Source organism: Orcinus orca, chromosome 4 (assembly GCF_937001465.1).
Source record: "Orcinus orca chromosome 4, mOrcOrc1.1, whole genome shotgun sequence".
Taxonomy (NCBI): domain Eukaryota; kingdom Metazoa; phylum Chordata; class Mammalia; order Artiodactyla; family Delphinidae; genus Orcinus; species Orcinus orca.
In genome coordinates this window covers 28,660,905-28,687,215 of record NC_064562.1, presented here as the reverse complement: position 1 = coordinate 28,687,215, position 26,311 = coordinate 28,660,905, and the positions used below count along the sequence as shown (strand labels likewise).

Below are 26,311 nucleotides of genomic sequence, written 5' to 3'. Positions count from 1 at the left end.
CCACTTTTATGGCTTCCACAATCTGAAACTGACCTTTCCATGAATCTCATTCTACTCCCCCAAATGAAATCATCACCATTCCAGCCAAACTGGTCTTCTCATCCTCTTCAGACACGGTGGTGGGAGGGCGGGGGGCCCGCTGGTTTCTTCTCAGCTGTTTCCAATCTGACAGGGTTCTACAAGGTTCTATCCCTTCCTTAAAACACCAATGAGTCCCCAAACTTCCAGTCTAACCTACAACATACTCTTGTTTCTGTCAAAGTTAGAAACCTTGCCACTGAATCTTCTGAATCTTTTAATGTGTGTCTGTGTATCCTTCACTTCTTCAAGAACTTAGCACAATGCATGCAGCAGTTCAAACATGTTCCTAGATTGAACTGAATTCAACTATAGGACAATAACCTCAAGGACAAGGGCCTCTAACTTCTTTCCTCTTTGTGTCTCAAGCCCAATATTTAACAAACTGTAGATGCGAAATATTTGCTGATCGCTACATAATTGAACTCAGCAATAAACTTTCAGGTCCCACAGAAGTCACCTCCAACTTCTTTAAATATCTGCAGATTAGTCAAAGCATCAAGACATTCTACACGGAAGTAACAATATGGTCGTCAGTTGTGTATTTAGAAATGTAGCAGGGATGTTTTCATAATTTTCAGAGATTACGCATTCCCCAACGACTAAGAAATTTAAAAACAAAACTAAAGCACCAAGACATCAAAGTTATATAAATCCAACATGTATTTAGCGCATGGAGGAGGCATCTTACAGGGCAATTAAAAGCAGAAATCACTTAAACACGCAATTCTGAAAATGCGCAAAACAAAGCGCAAAACATCTGAAAATATAATCAGTCTGACCTAGCTGATTGTTCCTTTCTGTAGCTCCCCCTCGGTCTCAGGTCCTGCCTCGACCTCTTGAGCTTTTCTCAGATGTTATAGAAAAGCTCAACTGGTTAGGCCAACGACTGACCTAGACTGCAATTTCAAATGACCTAATCACGCCATTTCCAAACACTGCAGAATCTTACTGATGCCTCTGAGAAGTAGGAGAAGAAAAACTGAACACAAAAATGACCTGCCCAATTGTCCTGTAGCCAGGCTCTAACAGTGAAGGCTAATTACACCCAGGTGTCCTGACTTACGTCCAGGGCTCTTAGTCTTGATAGGAGCTGGACGTCAACTTTACGTACGGGGCAAGCTGGGCAAAGGCCAGGTCCCCCTAACTTGCCACAAGCGTGTGAGCTAAAGCTGTATCTCTATCCTCCTCTGGAAAAGAATTTAAGGTAATTACACACAACGAGAAAAGGTATTTTCTTTGAGCATAAATTATGTTTCCTATGGTAAAGGACAAGAATCAAAAGGAGTAAGGAGCCAATTCGTAAACTCAAGAAAGTCTACATTCTGGAGGGGAAGGCTGACAGCTGGCCCCCCAGATGCACTAGCTGCTGCTGGAACACCGGGCATGTGTCCTGTTGGCAGAAGAGCGAATATGCAGTCACATAAATAGCTTTCTACCAGTGGCCAAACTGGCTTTGCCATCTACCTCTCTCCACACCAAAGCCTCCCTCCTCATGCCCCATGTCCCAGAGGGAGCTGCTACAGCCAGTAAGAGAGAAGGGGCACTCCCCTACCCAGTGACGCTAGTTAAGACCAAACTACAGAGGGAGATGTTCACTACACACACATACCCACACGCATGTGCATGCACGTGCGCGCGCGCGCGCACACACACACACACACACACACACACACACACACACAGGCACCGCATACCCTTCTCTCCTCCTTTCTCCACTCACTCCTACATATTTACAGCCCCTCCCCACCTCCATCCCAACACACATACCCAATGCCAAGGCACTGGAGAGCCACCAACCAAATATGCCCACCAATCACATGTCCCAAACAAAGTGATTCCCAGTCCTCGTTTTGCAACACCAAAGAGGTCACAGAGGCAAAAGAAACCACGGACAACATCCAGAGAAGTCGTGGGATGTGCTTCCAAAATTACAGAGCTGGCTCACTGAATTCTACCCATGAAGACGTATTTCTTTCAACTCATTCATTCAACAAATAGGCACTGGGCTGGGTACCTGAGACAGTCTGTTCAGTATGTTTTCATCTTCTTTAATGCAAAAGCGGGGGAGGGATGACACGGGGCATTTTTCCCAGTCTGCTATACGGGTAGGTCTTTTTAATTGGGAAAAGGGAGCACTCACAGGCTTCCTCAGAACCGGCTATGGGTTACAGGTGTGGTCAGGCTGCGCAGCTCCTCACTCAAGCTAATGTCTCCCCATTTCCAGCCAACTCAGTGTTTCAACACGAATTTCAGGCCCCCTCCCTCCTAGAAAGACTCTTCAGATAGTCAACTAATTAATTGTGTTCTCCTGTGTGGCCACTTCCGAGTTAAAAGATGGAGGAAAAGAGGGGAGGAAAGCATTAAGCTTGACCGGGGTGAAATTCCCTCTTTGCAGGCAGTGCTCGCTTGGGCCGGAGGGCAGGCTGTCTGCACAGCCTCACAAGCCCCAATCTTTGAACCGTCCTCGGCGCAGGAGGAGGGAAGGAATGTGCGGAAGGCAGCACAACGCCAGGTGGACTTTCGGGTTGAGCACAGTAAGGGACCCGGGACGAGACTGTCGCAGGCGATCCGAAAATGACACGGAAAGCGTACGGCTTAAGGGCCTTCTGAACAATTCAACACCCAGCAGGTTTTCAAAGAATTCCCAGTCTCGTGATCTCTCAAAAGAACTTGACAAGACCCGTGAAACTTATGTGTCTGTTTCGGGAGAGACACTGATAAGCTCTAGGGGGTAAAAGAACCTGCCCCGGGGGGGTCCAGCGGGGAACACAAGGAGCCGGGTCGGAGCAGCGGGGCTGGCGGGCGGCGCGCTCGCACGCACGGCTCCCGGCTCCGGCCGCCGCGCAGGGCAGGGACGGGAAAGGGGACTCGCCCCTGGCTGCTCGGGGAGCCGCGGAGGAACGACCCCGGGGCCTCCGGGTCCCGGATCAATCTCCAGATCCTTCGGCTGCCGGCCCCGGGCACCAGACGGTCGGTCTCCCTCCGGGAGAGGCTCCTCCCGGCCTCGCCACGCCGCAGCCCGCCCGCGCCCCCACTTACTTTTGGTCGCCGCGATGAGGTTCTTGCCGTCCTTGATGAGCTCTTTGATGAACTTGTTGGTCCTCTCCAGCTCCGCTTCGTGGGCGCGGATCCTCTCCCGGAACCACGGGCTATCGAGGTAGCAGTCGCTGAACTCCAGGGGCTGCAGCCCCATGACGTCGGCGGTCCGCGAGTACAGCGCGAGCCGGGCTTCGGTACCAGGTGCGGGGCCCCGCGCGCAGGAAGCGCCGGAGAAGCTAGCAGTCCCAGGCGCGCGTTGAGAGCAGCGCAGACATGCCTTGCGGAGGTGAGCCCGGCCGCGCTGAGCAGCGCCGCCGAGGCGAGCGAGAATGCGGCGCTCAGATCCCGGCGGAGCTCCGATCCCGGCAGCCCCCGCCTAAACTCGGGCGCCGCGGCCCCGCCCCGCCCGGCCCCCGCGCCGCACGCCCTCCCGGAGGCGCGAGCCCGCCCCGCCCCGGCGCCTCCCGCCCAGCCCCCTCCCGCGCTAGCCGCTCGCCCCCTTCTCTCTCCTCCGCCTTCCTCCTTCCTTCTCTCCCTTCCCTCCCTTCCTCCCCCCAGACGCCTCTTCTCTTCCCACGCGCAGTGGCCCCTCCTCTTCCTTCCGAGGCTTCCTAGATCTAGAATTTCGCCCCGCGGCTCTCCTCCGGGCGCGGGCGCCTCCCCTTTTCTTAGCGCCCTTCTTCGGGGTGACTCACTGTCGGCTCCCCGAAGCGGGGAACTTGACCGGGGCCAGGAAGGGGCGTCTTCAGAGCATCTGTAAATCCCCGCAGCCGGGCGACTTAACTCAGGTCTGGCTTGCTAGGGGAAACGATGGACAACTATCTCATGGAACCGGGACGGACCCTGAGCTGTGAATGGACTCGCATTCATGGCTCTTTCTTCCCCACTCTCGATCCCCATCTAAAGTAAAATGCGTGTAAATCTCCGCTTTAGATTGAAAGCTTTTTAGGGGTAGGGTGCATTTTCTTATGGGCCGGGCAGCATACTCTTCTGTGTATCCACACTGAACGACTTGGGGGGAGGGGAGAAGGTATCTAAACCACGGAAGGGTTCTGTTGTATTCAGCAAATTAAATTTGCCTGGGTAGGTAGAGTCGATCTTTATTATGCTAAGTATAACCACCTGACAACGAATGCCAGGTTCTCTGTGGTTTTCGCGAGGCGGGGATCAAAGGAGAATTTGTCAGGGTAGATGGAACAAGGGTACTATTCCATGTGTCCTGAAACAACTCAAATGTGTCCCCAAAATGTTAAGACATTTTAAATGATTGAAAGCCTTACCTCAAAGAACCCGATTGTTCATTAGAGTAACTTTTAGTAATTAGCAGCTAACAGTTTATTAAGCAATTATTATGTGCCAGGCACACACCAGGAACTCTACATACATTTTTACAGGCTCACAACATATGTTTACATATATAGGTTCACTAATAATGTCACCAAGCGACTTCAAAGTGATTCTTTAAAACGTTCAAACTCGGAGTAGGGTCATTGAGGCTCTGGATGGCAGGTTGTAGGGCTGTAACCCTCAGAAACAAGTTAAATAAGCCTCCTACTCAATAAGATTTTCGTTACAAAACAGCGCTGTGAGTGGCTAGCCCACAGATAAACATTATTACTTTAATGGCCATCCTCCAGAGAGTTCAAAATGTTTTACAAATAACTTTTACCCGTTGAAAAGCCTGGTTCCGGCTACAATCAGCTGGGGGGCTGGAGTCTACAGAGCAGAAAATAAAAGAGGCAAATGAAAGGGGGAAAGACACTCAGGAACAGGAAGGGTGTAAACAGTGAGGGCCTTGCAAAACAACCAAACACTGACAGGCATGCGACCCTCTGGGCAAAATCCTAGACCTTTCCTCATAAAGAGGGGCCGCTGTCACTTCCCCAAAGTGTTAAACATGAAATTAGCATATGAGCCGGCAACTCCACTCCCTAGGCATATACCCAAGAGAAATGAAAACATATGTCCACACAAATGCTTGTTCTTGGTAGCATTGTTCATAATAGCCAAGAAGTGGGCTCAACCCAAATGTCCACCAGCTGATGAGTGGATAAACAAAATGTGCGTATCCATACAACAGAATAATTCATCTACAATAAAAAGGAATGAAGTACTGATGCATGCTACAACGTGATGAACCTTAAAAACATTATGCTAAGTGAAAGAAGCCAGCCACAAAACACCACATATAATATTCAGTATGAAGTGTCCGAATATAAATTGGGAGTGGGGTTAAGAAGGCCTCATTAGGGCTTCCCTGGTGGCGCAGTGGTTGAGAATCTGCCTGCCAATGCAAGGGACCCGGGTTCGAGTCTGGTCTGGGAAGATCCCACATGCCGCGGAGCAACTGGGCCCGTGAGCCACAACTACTGAGCCTGCGCGTCTGGAGCCTGTGCTCCGCAACGAGAGAGGCCGCGATAGTGAGAGGCCCGCGCACCGCGATGAAGAGTGGCCCCCGCTTGCCGCAACTAGAGGAAGCCCTTGCACAGAAACGAAGACCCAACACAGCCAAAAATAATAAATAAATAAATATTTAAAAAAAAGAAGCCCTCATTGAAGGTGTCATTAAACAGTGACCAGAAGAATCAGTAGGGCGTGACCATTAAATAGGCGGGGGGGGGGGGGGGGGGGGGGGGGGGAGCAGAGGAATCCAGGCAGGGAAGCAGCCTGTGCAAGCCCCTGGGATGGGAAAGAGTCTGGTACATTCCAGAGACTAAAAGAGGGGGTCAGGAGGCTCAAGCCTAGTGAGTGAGAGAAACTATGACAATGCTGGGTGGTGGAGGGTCAGCAGGGGTCAGATCTGGTGGAGCCTCACAGGCCATATATAGTGATGAAAGAAATTTCCACGTATGGAGGTATGGGGAAGTCTTACTGGGTTATACATGAGTTAACTCAAATTTTATGCTAAAATAGCCTGTTTGTAGCTTATCAAACATACATTGTACATCTGCTTTAATTTTTAAAGAAAAGGCTGCATTGACCAGAAGATAAGAATGTCCATGTTAAAAATAAAGATTCAATGCCTCCCTTTCTGGGACACCAGTGCTGGAACTCATTCGATGATAAGACTCCCTTCCCAGGGGCCAAGGCCACACTAACTCACTGCGTTCGCGATGATCTGGTTTGTTTGGGTTTTTTTTTTTTTTTTTTTAACTTGAAGGAATGTATCCATGATTTATGTGATGTTCTTTGTTCTGACAAGACATAAAACTGCACTGAAAACCATGCTTCTCTGGAGCAGTTCCTCAGAGTTATCTGAGAGACTGTCTTCTGGGCTATAGTCCTCAGTTTGGCTCAAATGAAACTCTTTTCTATTCCTACTGTAGATTGTTTATTGATTGTTTTTGTCAACAGTAGGGTTTGGGATTGTATCCTAATGCTATCGGGAGCCTTTGAAGAGGTTTCAGTATGGTGGTATCGTGATCTGGTTTGTGTTTTCTCTCCAGGTGCTGCATAGGGAATGGGAATCCAGAGGGAAGGCTTTTGGAGTTGTCTGGGCAAAAAATGGTACAGCTTCACCCTCCAAGTGACAGTGGAGACAGAGAGTAATAGATCCAAATGTATTTTAGAGGGAGATTCTGGGACTTGACAAAGACCTGGATATAGAAATGAGGAAGGAGGTGTCAAAGATGGCCCCAGGCTCCTGGCATGATAAGTTAGGTAGACAGCTATGAACTCTACTGAACACTGACTGCAAAGAAAACAGGGCATAAGGAGTCCATGTGGTGGTGGTGACTGGGATGGGCAATATCAGTTTCAGTTTCAGACTCATTAGGCTTAAGATGCCTGGGAGATATTCAAGTATGCATGTCAGTTTGTCAGGTGGGCACTCATCAGTGCCTGGATGAGTTAAGGATTTGAATCAATAAAAGTTGGTCAGGGCTTCCCTGGTGGCGCAGTGGTTGAGGGTCCGCCTGCCGATGCAGGGGACGCGAGTTCGTGCCCTGGTCCGGGAAGATCCCATGTCCCGCAGAGCGGCTGGGCCCGTGAGCCGTGGCCGCTGAGCCTGCGCGTCCGGAGCCTGTGCTCCACAATGGGAGAGGCCACAACAGTGAGAGGCCTGTGTACCGCATAAAAAAAAAAAAAAAAAAGTTGGTCAGGTTCCAGTCTAGATGTTAACTCAGATGAAACCTTCCCTTTATGTAGGTTCCACTACATACAATATTGTCTTTCCCTGATGAGTCACAAAGTTGCTACCTGTAAAGTCAAATATGGATTCCACTGAACATTATCTTTGGATCTGTTTCAGGCTGTGAGTCAGTTAGAATTAGGTTTAGATACATTATAACAGAAACGTATAAAGAGGGGAGAGCGGAAAAACCTCCTCCCCATACATACCCAATGGTAGCAGTTTGGAGTGTATGTTTTCTTAAAGATAAATTATCACAGAATAAATAGCTGTCCAAGCGTGTTTGACATTTTCATTACATCTATATTTTTAAAAGAAATTTTTTCCTTCACAGAACCCTATTAAGAGTTCATGAACTAGTAATCTGGGTAATGCAATTTGAGAAATTCTATTCTGAGAGCACCACATTGCATAAGCTCTACTGAGGGTCAAGCCAGAATCTCTGTGTGATGGTTACTCTTGTGTGTCAATTTGATTGGGCTAAGGGGTGCCCAGAGAGATGGTAAACATTATTTCTGGGTGTGTCTAGGAGGATGTTTCCAGAGGAGATTAGCATTTGAATCAGTAGACTGAGTGAAAAAGATCACCCTCACCAATGCAGGTGGGCATCAGCCTATCCACTGAGGGCCTGAATAGAAAAGGCAGAGGAAGGATAAGTTCCCTCTGTCTCTTCTTAATCCGGGACATCCATCTTCCTCTGCCCTTGGACGTTGGTGCTACTTGTTCTCTGGCTTCAGACTTGGACTGGGATTTACACCAATGCTTTCCTGGTTCTTCAGCCTGCAAATGACAGATTGTGAGACTTCTTAACCTCCATAATTATTGCATGAGCCAATTCCTATAGTAAATCTCAATCTCTCTCTCTCTCTCATATATATCAATATCAATATGATGATATCTAGATAGCTATTGATATACAGATAGAAATATATATTATCTCCTGTTAGTTGATGACGTTTCTCTAGAGAACCCTAATACACTCTGTGTCTCCCAGGATTGCAGAGAGTAAACCCATGTGGTGTAGAGAAATTGTTACTTGTGCCTCTAACAGTAACTGTTCTCCCATTATATACATGCCCGGCGGTGTGCTAGAACCAGGAAGACAACAGCAAACAAAACAAGCACAATTCATGCCCTCATGAAGCAAGAGTCTCCAGTCAGAGAGAAAGCACGTATCAGATAATTACAAACACAAATGTAAATAGTAATTGAAAATCCTGATAAGTGCTAGGGAAGAGCCGCACAGGTGTTAAATGGGAATTTGGCCTATTCTGAGACGTCACTGAGGAACTGACAATTGAGCTGATATCTGTGGGATGAGGAGTTAATGGGTAGAGGTGAAAAGGATGTGACGTGGAGAGGGAAGACGTGTTCCCAGGGAAAGTGTTGTCAAAGAACTAGAACAGGAAACTGAAAAAGGCTCTGTGGCTGGAGCACCACAGGCTGAGATACAGCCCCCGAAGACGGAGTGAGGGCCCATCCCACCTGCTTCTGCACAAGACTCATTTCTTTGCTGAAGAACACTAAGTGTGAGGGACTTCCCTGATGGTCCAATGGTTAAGACTCTACGCTTCCAATGCAGGGGGCGTGGGTTCCATCCCTGGTTGGGGAACTAAGATCCTGCAAGCCACACTGTGTGGCCAAAACTAAAAAAACAAAGAAAAAAAAAAAAACAGAACACTAAGCGTGGGTTTCAGAACCCCTCCAGGGTTCCCTGACTGCTTCTAGGGAGAGCTCCCTTTCCCAACACTCCTAGACATCATAACTTGGAAGAGTTTGGAACCCCAAGGAAGTTCTAGAACTACTCCACTTTCCTAAGGATATTCAGTCAGCAAATACTGATTGCATACCTGGAGTGGGCAAGCTACTGTGGAGAGTCCTGCAGGGAGTACTAAGGTCAGACAGTCCCTAATCTCAAGGCGTTTACCATCTAATATGCTCCAGCCATGGGGAATAAGCTGACACAGGGATAATTACAAAACAAAGTTCACTGCCGCTTGGTCTAGCCACCCTGGTGGTCTGGCTGAGAAGGGGATGTTTCCAGTGAAGCTAGGGTGGGGGAATTGGGAATGAGTGTGTGGGCAGGGAAGCGGGAGGGATTTTCCAATTCTCTCTCATTTAAGTTAAAATCCTCTGAAAAATCTGGGACTCTTATCTTTTCAAGTTTGGAGTTAGAAGAACCTGGCTTAAAATGTAGGTCAAGGCACACAAGCGGTACCCTCCCCAGGTGGTGTGCCCTGTCCTCGTGCAATCACTGCTTCCCCTGCCCTCAACTTTTGGAGAGACCTGGCGTGGAGAAAAGGGAGCTGGGTGCCCCAGCTTATATTTGCTGATGTATATCAGCAGGCACGCCCAGTGCCTATGGGTCCCTCAGGCAAATGCTACCCTCTTTCCTATAACATGTGGATCGACTGACCTAAGCAGTGACGCTGCAGTTTATTTTATCCAGATAGCAATGGATATAAAACAAATGTCGAAGGAAAGAGAAGAGCTCTGAAGAGTATGTTTTTCCCAGTAGCCCAGATGCCCCTGGCATGACCCAGAGAGAGGTTTCCGTAGGATGACCTTCAACCAGGCAATTATCCTGTCACTAGAAACCCCATCTGCCATGACTAGGGACATATTCTCAGAGTCCATGGTCACTTCAGTAAAATAAAAAATGAACACGTATAAATACTCATATCTTTTGATGGAATAATTCCAGACCTGGCAATTTGTCCTAAGAAGCTAATTTTTTTAGATGTATATGCCTCGGGCTATTCGTTACAGAGGGGAAAAAAAAGAACCAATCTAGTAATTGAAAATAGCAAAACAAATCAGCACATATCAACTCAGCAGACTCATGGGTTCACGGACTTTGATGCTATTAATATGATCGTGCTTTAGCTCTCAGTGGTGGACACTGGCATTTTACCTTCACTCCCACTTCCCCAGAGCACAATGATTTCCACCTGAGTAATCATTTTCCCGCAAAGCATGGAGTCTCGGTAAAATGCGTGTGCCTGCCTCACACTGGGGAGTCCAGAGATCCCTGGAGGTTCCTTCTGTTAATCCCTCCTCTCAGGCCTGCCGCTGCCAAAGGCTGAGCACGTGACCTACCCTCAGCCAACTGGACTTTGACTCCTGCGCCCGGTAAAGCACTGACAGGAGAAACAGTTCATCTGTCCAGCCGAGAGTGTCAAAAGAGACCTGCTGCCTGGAAGGCTACCCAGCTTCTAGTTCCCAGGCTGGTTCTTCAGGCTTCCTTTAGCACCCCACATTCTTCCAATGAAATGCCTTTTGGCTTAAGTTGCCAGAATCTTTTTGTTTTTCCTTGCAACCCAAGAAGCAGTAGATACCTAGATTGGTACTAGAAGGCAATGGACCTTCAGGGAAATTGTAGGGCACTTGGAATTGGTTATGTGGCTGAGCTAGAAGAGAAAACAGTTACATACCCTTTTATATTCTGAGAGGGGAACCTAGTAGCCTATGGCACACACTGGAGAAACAAGTCAAGACATGTGTTGTCTCCAGCCTGAGGCATTTAATTGCTGGTACAAGGCTCTACTGCACTTTCTTGCCCTGGCTTAGTAACCACGAAGTCCTCGTGTTCCAAAAGACGAAGCAATGAAATGATTGGGCCTCTATTAGCCTGAACTTCTGAGAGACTGAGAAGCAGATATACTCACTGACTGGCATAGATTATGTAACTTGAGTGAGAAATAAAGCCTTGTTGGGTAAGCCACAAGATTTTGGAGTTGATTGTTACCACAGTATAGCTTGTCCTATTCTGACTAACACAGAAGAATTCCAAGATCTTAGGAAGGGGGAAGACTATCGCTAATGGGATTGAATAACATATAGCAAAAGAAGGGCAATATTTTTTAAAATTATTTTAAAGTTTTTCTTTGTTTAATGGGTACAAAGATTCTGTTTGGTATGATGACAAAATTCTGGAAATAGATAGTTATGATGGTTATACAACATTGTGAATGTACTCAATGCTACTTGAACTGTACACTTAAAAATGGTGAAAGTGGTAAATTTTACATATTACGTATATTTTGCCACAATTAAAAAATCCCCAGGGACTTCCCTGGTGGCCCAGTGGTTAAGACTTCACCTTCCAATGCAGGGGGTGAGGGTTCAATCCCTGGTCAGGGAGCTAAGATCCCACATGCCTCGTGGCCAAAAAACCAAAACATGATACAGAAACAATACTGTAACAAATTCAACAAAGATCTTAAATCGGTCCACATCAAAAAAATCTTTAAAAAATCACCGAAAACTTTTTTTCTATCAAAATCTTCCAATAATGATAAGGGTTGGAAAAATAGGCATTCATATGTTGTTATTGAGAATATAAATACGTACTTCTTTCTGGAGGCAATTTTGGTACTAAAAAAGGCCTTTGAAATATGAAGCCCTTTGATTCATTTATTCCTTTTCTGGGTATTTGACCTAAAATTTAAAAAATAATTTACAAAATTTTCTGTAAAATTATCATAACCCCAGCATGGTTTTTAAAAGCTAAAAATGTGAAACAGTGGACCATGGGGGATTGGTTATGTAATTTAGGGTATATTCATATAATTGAGCATTATTTAGCTATTTAGAATTATAGTACAGTAGAATGTTTAATGAGGAATACTGGTGAACTGCTCCAATATAATATTAAATGAAAAAAAAAATATAAACCTTCGTTCGTAAGTTGAGTAGTAAGTTCCTAGATGTAAGGTTAGTTTGACAGTTTTGACTTAATGAATGCAGTTGACTTTCTGTTCATAAAATTATTTTCTAAGATTGTTAACCATGGTTGCATGATTACAATTACAAGTTCTCTAAATATCTCAGGATACAATGTATCTGGGCATAAAAATAAGCTCATTAAAATAACTAACTTTAAAAAATATCTCCTCCTATTTCTTACCTTTCTTGAATTTAGGTTCTGTCGTACCATAACTCGTTTCCCCTTTCCATCTGAAGGTAATTATTGAGAGAAGAATGGAGAAAAAGAGACTTTGGTTAGTTCTGCTTTCTCTGTTATCTTTTTAACATTACATCATCTTTCCCCAGAGTCTTTGTGTTTTTGTTCTTGCTATGAACATGACCTTAAAAGGACCCTTTTTGGTTTTCTACTATTTCTCACATCTCTAAGCTCATTCTGCATCTGCTTTTCCTGATATTGTTACTTAAGGGTCATGCGTAAATAATGTGCTGCTCTCTGGTATTTAGGTAAATATAAACATTATCCATTAGCTCATATTTTGAGCTCAGTAGAGGAATGCCTCTGCAGCTGCTTCTGGTTTTTTAAGATATCGTTCTTTATTTCTTCCCTATTGGAATTAAGACAATCATCTTCAATTTGACTTACAGGAACCCCCAAAAGTATGTCGAAATTTTCCAAGAAGCACTGTTGGCAGGGAAAATTTTATTTCCAGATCCCCAATTTCCATTTGTTCTTCTTCCTAAAATTGATCTGTCTGAAAAGCTATTTTGCAAGTTCTCCTACCCACCTCCCCTTTCACAATAACCCTTTTCCCAGAGAAGAGGAGAAGGTGGAAAAGCACACTGCGAGCTCATTCATCTGCATCCTTGTCCCAAGATGTAAGAATCTCCAGGGTACCAAGGGGACAATTTCAAAGATTTTTTTCTCGAAGCCTTCTGTAATGATTAACCCACCATAGTGCTTTTTGTCTTTCCCTGTCTTTTGTACATTTCTGTTAAGAGTAACTATGGCCTTAGAAACTGTCCCGTTGAGATATTCTGATTATGTTATAGGGTGAGGTGGTAGGAATGATGACAATTTCCCTTTATTAACTTGCCTCTCCCATCTTCAAATATAATTAGAAAATGCATGATTATTGAGGAAGAGACACATGTAAGCAAGAAAAATGTCCTTAAGAAATATCGAACACTAAATATGGCTCTCCTTTTCTCCTTTTTGAACATAAGCTTTTTTTTTATTGGTCTCTCCTCAATATTCCACCCTAGAATGTGTTGTCAGCTGAAAAGAAAAGCACCTTTGAACAGATTAGTCATGCTGATTCTTTAAAGTATAACTAAAATGTATAATTGCGAAGATTTTTGAGACATGATGGGTAAAGTCTGTGCAGAAAAAGTTCACATGATTTATTTCAAAATAAGTTTGCATTATTGAAAAAGAGAGTTAAAACTTATTTCATCAGTTCATAATAGGAAGTAGTTATTGTTTTACTGACAATCTTTCTATGCCTCAGATTCCTTCTCTGTAAAATGGGGATAACAATCGTCCCCTCTCACTGAGTTTATTTGGAGATAAACGAGTCACCCTATAATCTATGCAAAGCACACAGAACAGTGCCTGGTGCAGAGTAAGTGCTTTCATGTTGCCCTACTCCCCCTCTCTAGTCTAGTTCCTCTTCTCTTGGTCTGTACTCACTCCCTTGGTAACCTCACCCAGTCTCCTGGCTTTTAATATCATCTATATGCCAATGATTCCCAAGTGTATATTTCCAACAGCTACTCACCCCAGAACTCGAAAGTCGTATTCAGCAGCCCACTGGACCTCTCCACTTGGATACCTACTAGACGCCTCAAACACTCTCTCCAAATGAAATTCCTGTTCTTCCCTCTCGCCAAGCCTGCTCCACCTACAGCCTTTTTCCCCTGTCACTTGACGTCAGTGTCATCCTTCCAATTGCTCAGGCCTCCAGAACTTGGAGTTAATCTGCACTGCTTTTTTTCTCTCGTACTGCACATTCAGTCTGACTTCCTGCAAAAAAGATATCCAGAATCTGACCTCCATTCACTCCCTCCATGCTGCCCTCTGCTGCAAGCCGCTCGGACCTGTCGACTCCGCCCTGGGCTCTGCCTCTGCTCTTGTTCACTGCAGTCTATCTTTAACGGGGCAGCCAGGGTGATCCTTCTAAAATGAAAATCAGGAATTCCCTGGTGGTCCAGTGATTAGGACTTGGCACCTTCACTGCCGGGACCCAGGTTCGATCCATGGTTGGGAAACTAAGATCCTGCAAGCTGAGTGGCGCGGCAAAACAAACAAACAAACAAAAACAGATCATATCATTCCTCTGCTTACAATTCTTCAGTACATCCCCTCCTATACATAACACAGTAACAACTTCCCCCCGCCAAAAAAATGTATATTCATGCACATACATATTCATTTTTTAAAAGACTAAAGATATGCATCAAATTGTTGGCAGTGGTTATCTTAGGGTGGTAATAGCACATGTGACTATTTAAAAATATTTGTCTTTTGACCCAATAATATTACTTTTAGGAATTTATCTATAGTAAATAATTAGGATATGCCCAAAGATTTAAGTTCAAGGATGCTAGTCACAACAATATTTACAATAGGTAAAAACTGGAAATAATCTAAGTGTATAACAATAGGAGAGAAGAGTTGACCTTGAATAACTAAGGGGGTTCGGGTCGCTGACCCTCCTCGCAGTAGAAGATTTGAGTATAACATATTGTCAACTCTCCTCAGGAGTGGTACCTCCACATCCGTTATTTCCTCCACAGCCACGGTTCTGCATCCTTGGATTCAACAAACAGCGGATCAGGTTGTACTGTAGTATTTCCTGTTTGAAAAAATTCTGCATATAAGTGGACCTGCACAGTTCAAACCTGCGTTATCAAGGGTCAACTGTAGTTTAATAAATTACATTATAGCAAATGATGGATTATCTGACATGGTTAACCATTTTTTTTAATTAATAAGACTGTTAATGAAAAAAGATTACAAACTAGCAAGTATACTGGGATTAATTTTGCAAATTAAAAAATGTATATGGTGGCGCAGTGGTTGAGAGTCCGCCTGCCGATTTAGGGGACACGGGTTCGTGCCCCGGTCCGGGAGGATCCCACGTGCCACGGAGCGGCTGGGCCCGTGAGCCATGGCCGCTGAGCCTGCGCGTCCGGAGTCTGTGCTCCACGGCGGGAGAGGCCACAACAGTGAGAGGCCCGTGTAACAAGAAAAAAAAAAAAAGTATATGAAGAGAGGAAAAGACAGGAAGAATATGCACCAAAATATCAGTGGCAGTCGTCCCTAGGAAACAGACCCAGGTGGACGTGATCTAGAGCTACACAGCCATGGAAGAGCCGCTCCTTCCCATTAGCAGACCTGCTTGGAATTCACAAACTAGGAGCAAATGTGCAAATTCTAACCTGTACTTCCTGCAATGTTTTACAGCATCAGTTTAAGCAACGATCTATTTTATAGGCTGGAAATGCCCTCATAGAGTATATCACATGAATAGGAAGATATTTAAATCTGAATTTACTGTAACACAAATGATTCTTATTCTGCACACAGCGAATAGAAAAAATAAATAAATCCCCTAAAACTTTAAGGAATTTAGGCCTTTTAAATCTTGCCAGATTAGGATGGGTTAAGCTATTTTTTGCAATGACTGATAAGAGTTTCCCAAGCTTCTTATCAGTTTTTAACCTGTTTGAAAAAAGGAGTTACAAGTGCAAGAAATAAGTTGCTTGGCATGCTTGGTGACTAATATCCAGTTTCTAATTTACAAGTTGGTTTTTAAACATTGAGCTTAAAAGTTAGTTTTTAGAATTTTATGTTTCATGGGTTTCTTGTTACTTACGGAATGAAGTGATCAAAAGAAAAAAAGAAACTCTACATTCACAACTGCCTTTCTGTTCCATTCAGCCTCAGTCATCTTCCTCGAGAACACATTAATACGATTAAGAAGTCTAAGAAGTCATCTCTCTTTATTCTTTGCATAACTGAAGCATAGGTGCCATTCAAGCTACCAACTCATTTTCACTGAAAAGTAAAACAAACTACTGAAAAGCAAAATACAAAGCTTGTAAGTAACAACAGAAGAAACCACAAGACTATCAGAAATGACCTGAAAGCCAAGCTTGCAGATTTTTTTCATGAATCAAGTAATAAAGTCAACCACAAAAGGTGTCAGGTATGCAATAAAATAGGCTGGCTTCAGCACATTCCTTTGTTTCATCAGTTGGTTTTGACATAAGGCAAGGAGACTGCCCTTAAAAAGCCACATATTGAATACTGAGAACATGACATTTTATCGGACTTTGTTGCAAAACTAGAATTGTGTGAGAACACCACCACTTAGTTCTTCTAGAACATAAAGCAGAATTTACCAAACAACAGTCCCCATGAAAGGCAGGAAGATCTGATTATGTGCTTATGAGCTTAAGGCTTTCTTTCTTTTTCAGACTATTTTGGCATTCTTTGTGAACAAACTAAAATTCCTTTGTTTTCTAGGGAGAGAGAGAGGGAGAAATTACTAATGTAAAACAGGAGCTTCTTACCAGTATCAAAACAAGGAAATCAGCTCCAGCCTTACTTGGATTGGGTGTAAGTAGGCTAGGAATGCCCATTTTGGTCATCTCCATAGGCGAGCTGAGTCTGTACACCGCATACGTCTAGCAAATTAAAAAATCTGAATGTTAATGACATCAACAAAAAGCCTCAGGACTTCCCTGGCGGTCCAGTGGTTAAGAATCTGCCTTCCAATGCAGGGGATGTGGGTTCGACCCCTGGTCTGGAAAATCAGATCCCACATGCCACGGGGCAACTAAGCCTGCGTGCTCTAGAGCCTGCGCGCCACAACTGGAGAGAAGCCACCGTGTAGATCCTGCCTGCGGCAACTAAGACCCGACACGGCCAAATAAATTAATTAATTAAAAACAAAAACAAAATGTGGTGCTGATGGGGTGAAACTCAGACACTATAGCATTTAAAAAAAAAAAAGAGTGTGAACAAAGAGAAAATCATTTGCTCCTAGATATTTAGTCAAATCTAAAGTAGAATTTCTCTCTCTCAATTTACACTATGGTTCTCAGTTTAAGGATTGTAATTCTTTGGCAGATGTTTCAAGAAAACCATCCTAAGGTCTAGGTGCTTGTTTTCTTAGTGACAATTTTAAAATTACACTTTGCACAAAATAGGGAGTAAATATTTCATTGATTAAAAAATGGACATATTCCAGCTCAAGCATCTCATCCTTTGATAATGGCAAAATTAATAGATCTGCAGCCTCTATATAGGTAGGGGCTACTTCAGTGATATCTACAATCACAGAGAGGTAAAAGGAGCACTTGTTTGCCAATATACAGTCATCAGAGCCACACAGATAATTAACTCCAAGCAAGCTGAATAGCTGTTTTTTGGCACCTAGATACATCCTGCAAATTAAAAGGGCTTCACTAAAGAAGGGTAAATATTCATTATTGTATTAAACATGAATTTCTTGGGCTCTTTATGTTCTTATTACTATACTTAGTTGCTGAGTCCCCTTTCCCCTTAAGAGCCTAAGACTTAACCTTTTATGTAAACTTTGCAATTTACAGATTTAAACTCAGTCAGTACAGGGGTTTTCCCCCTCTCCATTTTCCTTCTCTTTTCTGTTGTATTGACCTCAAAGGCCCCTGGCTCAGGATCCGCTGAGCTGGGCAATTCCCTGGTCTGGTTGTCAGCTTCTTTCCCTTGCTGTCCCATGTCTGCACCCACCTCTGCCAGCTTTGTCCTGAACACTAGGCCCCTCCTCTTCTGCCATCCGTCTCTCAGCCACTCCTGTGTGCTTTGGGGGCTGGGGGTGCTCAGGAAAGTGCTGGATGCTCACTAACCTGGAGGGTGGGAAGCAATGTCTCAGTCGCCTAGTGAGGCCTGCTGGAAGCGAGGTGAGGATCCTCTCTGCCCTCAAGTCCTTCCTGTCTTCCTGCAGGGAATTTCTTGTCCTCTCAGCTGACTGAGGAGAGTGGACAGAGGGTACGATCCTTTCTTAAGCATCTAAATTCTGTCATATGCCCTTAGATTTTCTTCCTCTTTTTTCCTTTCCGTAGACAACTTCATACCTCCTAACTCTTTGGTTTATGATGTAAACGTCCTGAGTCCTCCAAGCGCTTATTCATTTAGAACTCAAAAAATGTTTCCACTTTCAAGAAACCAGCCCTATAATAAAAAACCTACTGTTTCAGCTTTTTTTTAATTAATTAATTTATTTATATTTATTTATTTTTGGCTGTGTTGGGTCCTCGTTGCTGCGCGTGGGCTTTCTCTAGTTGCAGCGAAGGGGGGCTACTCTTCATTGCAGTGCTTGGGCTTCACTGCGGTGGCTTCTCTTGTTGTGGAGCACGGGCTCGAGGTGCGTGGGCTTCAGTAGTTGTGGCGTGTGGGCTCAGTAGTTGTGGCCCGTGGGCTCTAGAGCGCAGGCTCAGTAGTTGTGGTGCACAGGCTTAGTTGCTCTGTGGCCTGTGGGATCTTCCCGGACCAGGGCTGGAACACATGTCCCCTGCATTGGCTGGCGGATTCTTAACCACTGCGCCACCAGGGAAGTCCACTGTTTCAGCTTTGATTTTAAAATTCCATTCAGAAACTTAGTTGTCCTCTTTGTTCTTGGCTATGTTCACCCTCATCCTAGAGCGATGACTGCTATTGATTCAGTGGGTGAAGGGGGAAATGGTAATCAGGGGTGATGCGAGCCCCCTAGTGGGCATTTGGAAACGTGCAGGACATTTTTAGTAGTCACAGTGACTTAGGGATTTACTGGCATTTGGTGGGCGAGAGTAAGGATGGTAAATATCATGCAGTTGCAGGACAATGCCATACAAAATGCCAATAGCTCCCTGCTGAAAAATACCAAAGATGTTCTTCTCTTTGGGGGCTTTTCCAATCTTTGGCCCCATCTGTGTTACTAAACAGTACAGCTCCAGGGTCCTCCTTTCTTACCTCTGAGAAGCTGACTCTTTTCCTCTCCACAGTTCCAAGGGACTAGCTTGTCTCCCCATGCAGTCTTTGCACCTCTCCAGCCTGAGCTGTTTGCGGGAGGAACAAGGTGCTGGACCGAGAGGTACCTTTAGGTGTTCCATCTTTTAACTTCACTTTCCTCTTCCATCCATGGAGTGGTTTGAGTTTTTGCCTCTGAGCTTGCTTGGCCAGTCTCCTACATAAAAAATACAACAAAGTTCATCTCTTGCTTCTCATTCCCATTCCCATCATTGCTATGTGCAAGAGAAAATGTGAAAGAGCCTATATTTTAGCCCTGTCACTAACTATGACTTAGGGTCCATCATTTAACCCCACAGGCAGCTTGTTTTTCTCATTTGTAAAAATGAAGGTATTGGGCTAGATGATCTAACGACATCTCAGTTCTGTGCTTCAACGAAAAAAATGCATTTGTTCTGTGGTTTGGGCACGCTTTACATTTCTTCCTTCACAAAGGTCCTTTAGTCTTTTTTGCTCATAATTTAGAAGTCAGTAGAGTCTTCAGCAGAGGAAATGGCAATAATGAAACTAGATTTTCATACCATTTTGTGGCAAGTGTTGGTTGATTATTGAGCTATATGTAGTAAAAAATATATATACATTTTAAGTTATTCTGTTCTCCACAGAGGATTAATCTCCCATCTGTCCTTGCTTCATTAATACATTTAGGAAATATTTACTAATCATCTACTGTGTGTCAGGCACTGTTCTAGATACAGCAGTGTTGAAAATATAACAGTGGGACTTCCCTGGTGGCACAGTGGTTAGGAATCCGCTTGCCAATTCAGAGGACATGGGTTCAAGCCCTGGTCCGGGAAGATCCCACATGTCATAGAGCAGCTAAGCCCGTGTGCCACAACTACTGAGCCTGCACTCTAGAGCCCATGAGCCACAACTGCTGAAGCCCGTGCACCTAGAGCCTGTGCTCTGCAACAAGAGAAACCACCGCAATGAGAAGCCTGTGCACACAAGAGTAGCCCCCGCTCGCCTCAACTAGAGAAAGCCTGCGCACAGCAACAAAGACCCAACGCAGCTGAAAATAAATAAATAAATAAATATTTAAAATAGAACAGTGAACAAAATAAACTCAATGCTTTCATAGAGCTCACATTCTAGATCATCAGTTCTCAAAGTGTGGTCCCTGAAAAATATCTCAGAGGGTCCAAGAGGTCAAAAACATTGTATTCATAATACTAAGGTATTATTTGACTTTTTCAGTGTGCTCATATGTGCACTGATGGTACAAAAACAATGGTGGGTTAAACTGCAAGTGCCTTAGCATGAATCAAGGGAGTGGTACCGGGCTTCCCTGGTGGCGCAGTGGTTGAGAGTCCGCCTGCCGATGCAAGGGACACAGGTTCGTGCCACGGTCCGGAAAGATACCACATGCCGCGGAGCGGCTGGGCCCGTGAGCCATGGCTGCTAAGCCTGCGCGTCCGGAGCCTGTGCTCCACAACAAGAGAGGCCACAACAGTGAGAGGCCCGTGTACCGCAAAAAAAAAAAAAAAAAAAAAGGGAGTCGTACCAACTGTATAGTAGTTACTGCATTCTCCACCACCACACACCTTCAGGAAAAAAAAAAAATAGGCAGTTTCATTTAAGCAGTCTTTAATGGAGCAATAAAACTGATCAACTTTTATGTTAAATTTCACCCTTTGAGTACACTTTTTTCTTAACATTCTGTGTGACAAAAAGGGAAATACACATTAAGTATCTCTGCTGCATCCAGAAATACAATGGTTGTCTTGAGGAAAAGCACATGTGATGATTTGAATTGCATGCTGAACTAGCCGCTTTTTTAAAATGAAACCTCATCGTTCCTTGAAAGAACAACTGGAAGATAAACTATGGTTTTCTAGACTTGAAAATTTGGCAGACTTTTTCTTTTCTTTTTTTGAAAATGAGCCAAGTAATTCTGCAACTTCCAGGAAAATAACTGGCAGTAAAATTCAACCTTTCAGGTAAAAATCAGAATTTTGGAAAATCTGTATCCACCACTGTTAGTTTGACAGCTTCCCAAAACACAAAGAATTCTGATGAGATTGGTGGCAATATTAGCAAATGTGATTTTTTGATATTGTGTAATGAAGTGTGCCAACATTTGGAAGATCCACAGAGCTCAGTGAACTATTTTCCAAATGACAAAGGCATGAGGTTACAAAATCATCCATGCGTTAAAGGTCGGTGAAAGGTGTGAGAGAGACATTAAACTTTAATGTAACAGTATGAAACATTCATCGAGAAGGGGAACTGCGCAGTTGAGGTGACCGGGGACTGAGCTTTCCAGATCCTTCTGGGGTTTTCCACTCAGCTTTAACCAAGGCCTCCCATGCCGTGAAGAATTTCATTACAAAGGATCAATGGCTCTTAACACCCAGGAGGGAATACACCACCAAGAAAAGAATTGAGAACCATTATAGAAATACTGGCCAAGAACTCAAGGAGGCCTCCCCGGAACCATCAATGGAAGAAATACATAAAATTGATCAGTTACGGTGACTTCCCTGTTGGTCCATTGGGTAAGACTCCACTCTCCCAATGCAGGGGGCCTGGGGTTGATCCCTGGTTGGGAAATTAGATCCTGCATGCATGCCGCAACTAAGAGTGCACAACCACAACTAAGAATTCACATGCCACAACTAAGAATTCACATGTCACAACTAAGAAGTCTGCATGCCACAACTAAAGATCCTGCATGCTGCAACAAAGATCCCGTGTTCTGCAACTAAGACTCGGCACAGCCAAAATATAAATAAATAAATAAATAAATAAATAGAAAACACAGACATAGGTGATTCATTCTCCCACTGTTCCTTCTCAGTGCTTTTTTCTTTTCTTTTTTTTTTTTTGCATGCCAATAACCCATTATTCATACAAACAGGCAGAGGCAGGCCACAGTCTGTGGATCTCTGCCCTGGAGACATTGGGGCTCATCCAGGGAGAACGAGAAATGAGGTCCTGCCCCTCCAGTTCTCCAAACAGGAAACAAAGAGTAGCTGGGATGTGGGCCCCAGGGAGCCAGGGAAGGCAGTGAGCGTGCCCTTGCCATGCGGGCGACCTCGGTGATTATTAATGGCACAGGGACAAGGCTCGTGGCAGAAACCTGGCCTAGGGACAGCGCCGGGGACAGTCAAGCACAGCACTCAAGATGGAGAGGATGATGGAGTAAGTGAGAAGAATGAAACTTTATCCCCTTTTTTTCAGGCCTGTCTGGGTGTAAAAAGCCCTCGGGTGCCACGCCCTGGATTAAGGGCTTGGTGATTCTTTTGTGGAGTCCCCTAAATATTGTGTAGCCAGTTTTCTTTTTTGGGAGGGGGTGGTTCGCGGGCCTCTTACTGTTGTGGCCTCTCCCGTTGTGGAGCACAGGCTCCGGACGTGCAGGCTCAGCAGCCATGGCTCACGGGCCCAGCCGCTCCACAGTATGTGGGATCTTCCCAGACCGGGGCACTCTGTGATTTATGTCACAGAGTGTTCTGCCTATGTTTTCCTGTAGTTTTATAGTGTCTGGCCTTACATTTAGATCTTCAGTCCATTTTGAGTTTATTTTAGTGTATGGTGTTAGCAAGTGTTCTAATTTCATCCTTTTACATGTAGTTGTCCAATTTTCCCAGCACCACTTACTGAAGAGGGTGTCTTTTCTCCATTGTATACTCTTGTCTCCTTTATCAAAGATAAGATGACCATATGTGTGTGGGTTTATCTCTGGGCTTTCTATCCTGTCCCATTGATCTATATTTCTGCTTTTGTGCCAGTACCATACTGTCTTGATTACTGTAGCTTTGTAGTATAGTCTGAAGTCAGGGAGTCTGATTCTTCCAGTTCTGTTTTTCTTTCTCAAGATTGCTTTGGCTATTCAAGGTCTTTTGTGTTTCGATACAAATTGTGAACTTTTTTGTTCTAGTTCTGTGAAAAATGCCATTGGTAGTTTGATAGGGATTGCACTGAATCTGTAGATTGCTTTGGGTAATATAGGCATTTTCACAATGTTGATTCTTCCAATCCAAGAACATGGTATATCTCTCCATCTGTTTGTATCATCTTTAATTTCTTTCATCAGTGTCTTATAGTTTTATGCACACAGGTCTTTTCTTTCCTTAGGTAGGTTTATTCCTAGGTATTCTATTCTTTTTGTTGCAGTGGTAAACAGGAGTGTTTCCTTAGTTTCCCTTTCAGATGTTTCATCATTAGTGTATAGGAATGCAAGAGATTTCTGTGCATTAATTTTGTATCCTGCTATGCTACCAAATTCATTGATTAGGTCTACTAGTTTTCTGGTAGCATCTTTAGGGTTTTCTATGTATAGTATCATGCCATCTGCAAACAGTGAACACTTTACTTCTTTTCCAATTTGGATTCCTTTTATTTCTTTTTCTTCTCTGACTGCTGTGGCTAAAACTTCCACAACTATGTCGGTCCTGTGTGGCTGGTCAGTGGAATAGACCTGCAGGTGTGGCTCTTGTCACTCTAGGACTGGATTCAGGACAGATCCTGCTGATGAGCCCAGGGCACCGTCCTCAGTGCTCCAGGAGAGTGCACAGTAGTGGAGCGAGGGTGGTGTGCCCGACTCACAGCACAGTGGTCACGCACGGCCAGTCTGCTTAAAAGTGCAGTGGAAAGCCGGAGGAAGTCATGGCCTTGGGAATATCCTCTGATGAAAAAGAACCTGCAGGCTTATAAAATAATTTTTGTGTGGAATGTTGGTGTGTTGAAAAGCAGTTCTGTGTGCTTTTCACCTCTTGGTGTGGATCAGCAGTACTGAGGCAGCAGGAGTGATACAGAAGTGTGAGCAGAGACCGTTTGGAATCCCCAAACTCCAGGGAAACTAAAGGTGACAGCAAGCCTAGTGAAGAGGACAGGAGCTGGGGGCCAGTGGCGGTGGCAGCAGGAAGGTGCCCGAAGGCAGCGGTGTCCCATCTGTGGTGGTAGCAGCCCAGCAGGCACCCCTCGTCTCAGGGTCCTAATCCTGGCTCCAGCCGGGTGGTCAGGAGAGCTGCAAGGTCTTCTGGGAGAGCAGAGCCCCCAGTCCTGAGCTGTTCTTTGCTGTGTTTGGGTTATCTCCCCCCTCCAAGGGGAGAAATCTAGATGAGGTTTAAGAATTAGTGCTTTAAGAATGTGGATCTCATAGTTGAAACCTTGGAACATGTGTTTCAGCACAAGGTGTTAAAGTGAATGGAAGGATTTAATGCCTTTTCAAGGAGGGTATCTCCACGTGGGCAGAGCTAGAGAATGGGTCTTGAATTAAAAAATAAATAAGTAAAAAATAAAGTCTATTTTGTCTCATGAGAACTGCTACACCAGCTTTCTTGTGATTTCCGTTTGCATGGAATATCTTTTTCCATTCCCTCACTTTAAGTCTGTATGTGTCCCTAGGTCTGAAGTGGGTCTCTTGTAGACAGCATATACACAGGTCTTGTTTTGGGATCCATTCAGCCAGTCTATGTCATTTGGTTGGAGCATTTAATCCATTTACATTTAAGGTAATTATCGATATGTTCCTATTACTATTTTCTTAATTGTTTTGGGGTTGTTATTGGGGTTCTGTAAAACAGAACCCCAATTTGAAAGAGGAAAAAAGAAAAAAAGCCTTAGCTATGGGGGTGGAGTTTAGGTGGGGGTGGAACTTGGGCAGGGGCGGGGTTTAGGGTGGGGTGGGACCTAGGCAGGTGGTGGGGTGACGTTTGAGTCTGGGGTGGGGCCTTGGCTCAGGACACAGGCAGCCAGAAAAGGCCCTGGGGTCAGGGCCTAGGCAGGGCGATGTTCAAGCGTTGGGTGGGGCCTCTGTTTAGGACCTGTGTGGAAGGGGAGAGACAGCATGTCCAAAGGAGGGCCTCTGGAGTGTGGAGTTCTGGAGGCAGCATGTCCAAAGGAGGGCCTCTGGAGTGTGGAGTTCGGTGAGGGCCGAAGGGGGCCCAAGGGGGCAGGGGAATCCTGGACATGCTCCCTTCTGATGCTCTGCCTTCCCAGTGGTCCCCCAATTTCCCCTTTCGGGTGTAGGATCCCTTCCCCTCCCCCAGCCACCTCTCAGGGGCACCAGTCCCGTCCCGCCTCCACTTCTCGTCCCCCTTCACTTCCCCCATGCCCCACGTCCTACCTGGTTGTTGCGGGTTCCTCCTGTCCCCTTAGGTGTCCGTGGTCCCCCACTGGTGCCTGGTAGGTGCCCTAGTCGTACGGAGACGTGAGTTCCGCGTCCTCCTGGTCCACCATCTTGACTCTGCCCTCCGTGCTCTTTTTACAACACAGATGTGATTATGTTTGGTTTCTCATTGTTTGACATCGTTTGGACAGTCCAGAATGTTAATCATATGGAGAAATCCTGTTGTACATAATATCCATAATCCCTGACACATAATATATATTATATGTGTGTGTGTATATGTGTGTGTAAATTTCATTTCCGAATCTTCTAGAACAAAACAGTCAAACCTTTTCTCAGGATAAAATATTCAAAGCATGAAAATTGTAATTTCAAGTATACAAAGGATATATTTATAGTTGCTGAATTTTTTGAAATACCTTATAGAATATATACTTGTATTTCTCATGTCTTTAACTTTGAAGCTTTTATCAAAAGAGCCTATTTGTGGCTTACACTTGAGATTTTGAAAGCAGTTTTTCTCCTAAGACTTGGTTTCTTGTGTTGCTTCTCAGACAAAGCACCAAAAAGGAAGGCAAAGCTAGGATTTCTTCATGAACTGTACCATTCAAAAATGTAATGGGGAAAATGTTTCTTTAGAGCTTTCCCTAGCAGATTTTTCCTTCTCTACTGTGTAGACCATTAGCTAACTCTCTTGTGACATTTGTAAGTTTTTTGATACAGAAGAATTATTTTTGTAAGTATTTTATGAATAAAATAAATGTGTATGATTACTGAGATGACTGTTTCTGACAAATATTTGTTACAGTAATCTGACAAGTATTATATTACAGATATAACTGTTCTAGCCACCTCAAATTACACAGGATGCTTATTTCTGAAATAATAACGGTTCCAGCCAGATGATTTTTTTTAAAAGTCCACTGATATATTTTCAGATTTCATATTGTAACTAGCCTTTAAGAAACTATTTGCTGTTGAGTATTGTATCAAAGAAAAATATCCTCGATTATGCAGAAATGTTATTAGAATATTCCTCACTTTTATAGCTACATATCTATATCAGGCTGGATTTTCTTTATAAAATTCTACTAAAACAACATATTGCACTCATAGAATGAGAAGATATGAGGATCTTTGTTTAAGTTAGATATTAATCAGATTTGAAAATGTAAAAAATGCCACTGTCCTATTTTTTTGTTTTGGAAAATGTAATTATTCTTCA

General features: G+C 44.3%; 1 protein-coding gene and 1 long non-coding RNA gene across 17 annotated transcripts in view; both read right to left on the bottom strand.

Moving 5' to 3' along the window:
• ARHGAP10 (Rho GTPase activating protein 10) overlaps nt 1-3,530 on the bottom strand; it is a 325,463-nt gene extending 321,933 nt beyond the window's left edge. For 3 of the 5 annotated variants that reach the window (XM_004263621.4, XM_049709070.1, XM_049709069.1), the window contains exon 1: nt 3,121-3,529. In XM_004263621.4, coding sequence (XP_004263669.1) covers nt 3,121-3,274 — 154 coding nt within the window. In that variant the 5' untranslated portion in view covers nt 3,275-3,529. Of the gene's footprint in view, nt 1-3,120 lie in introns of all 5 variants that reach the window. The other 2 variants (XR_007476997.1, XM_033402919.2) reach the window with 1 other exon arrangement.
• Nucleotides 3,531-6,315: 2,785 nt separating this feature from the next.
• Nucleotides 6,316-26,311, bottom strand: part of LOC117195992 (uncharacterized) — a 38,790-nt gene continuing 18,794 nt past the window's right edge. For 3 of the 12 annotated variants that reach the window (XR_007476979.1, XR_007476981.1, XR_007476982.1), the window contains exons 3-8: nt 25,084-25,217; nt 18,957-19,170; nt 16,538-16,651; nt 14,010-14,814; nt 12,159-12,208; nt 6,317-8,029 (exon numbers count right to left, since the gene is read on the bottom strand). This is a non-coding gene — a long non-coding RNA (uncharacterized LOC117195992). Of the gene's footprint in view, nt 8,030-12,158; nt 12,209-13,737; nt 14,815-16,537; nt 16,652-18,956; nt 19,171-25,083; nt 25,218-26,311 lie in introns of all 12 variants that reach the window. The other 9 variants (XR_004475951.2, XR_004475958.2, XR_004475961.2 and 6 more) reach the window with 7 other exon arrangements.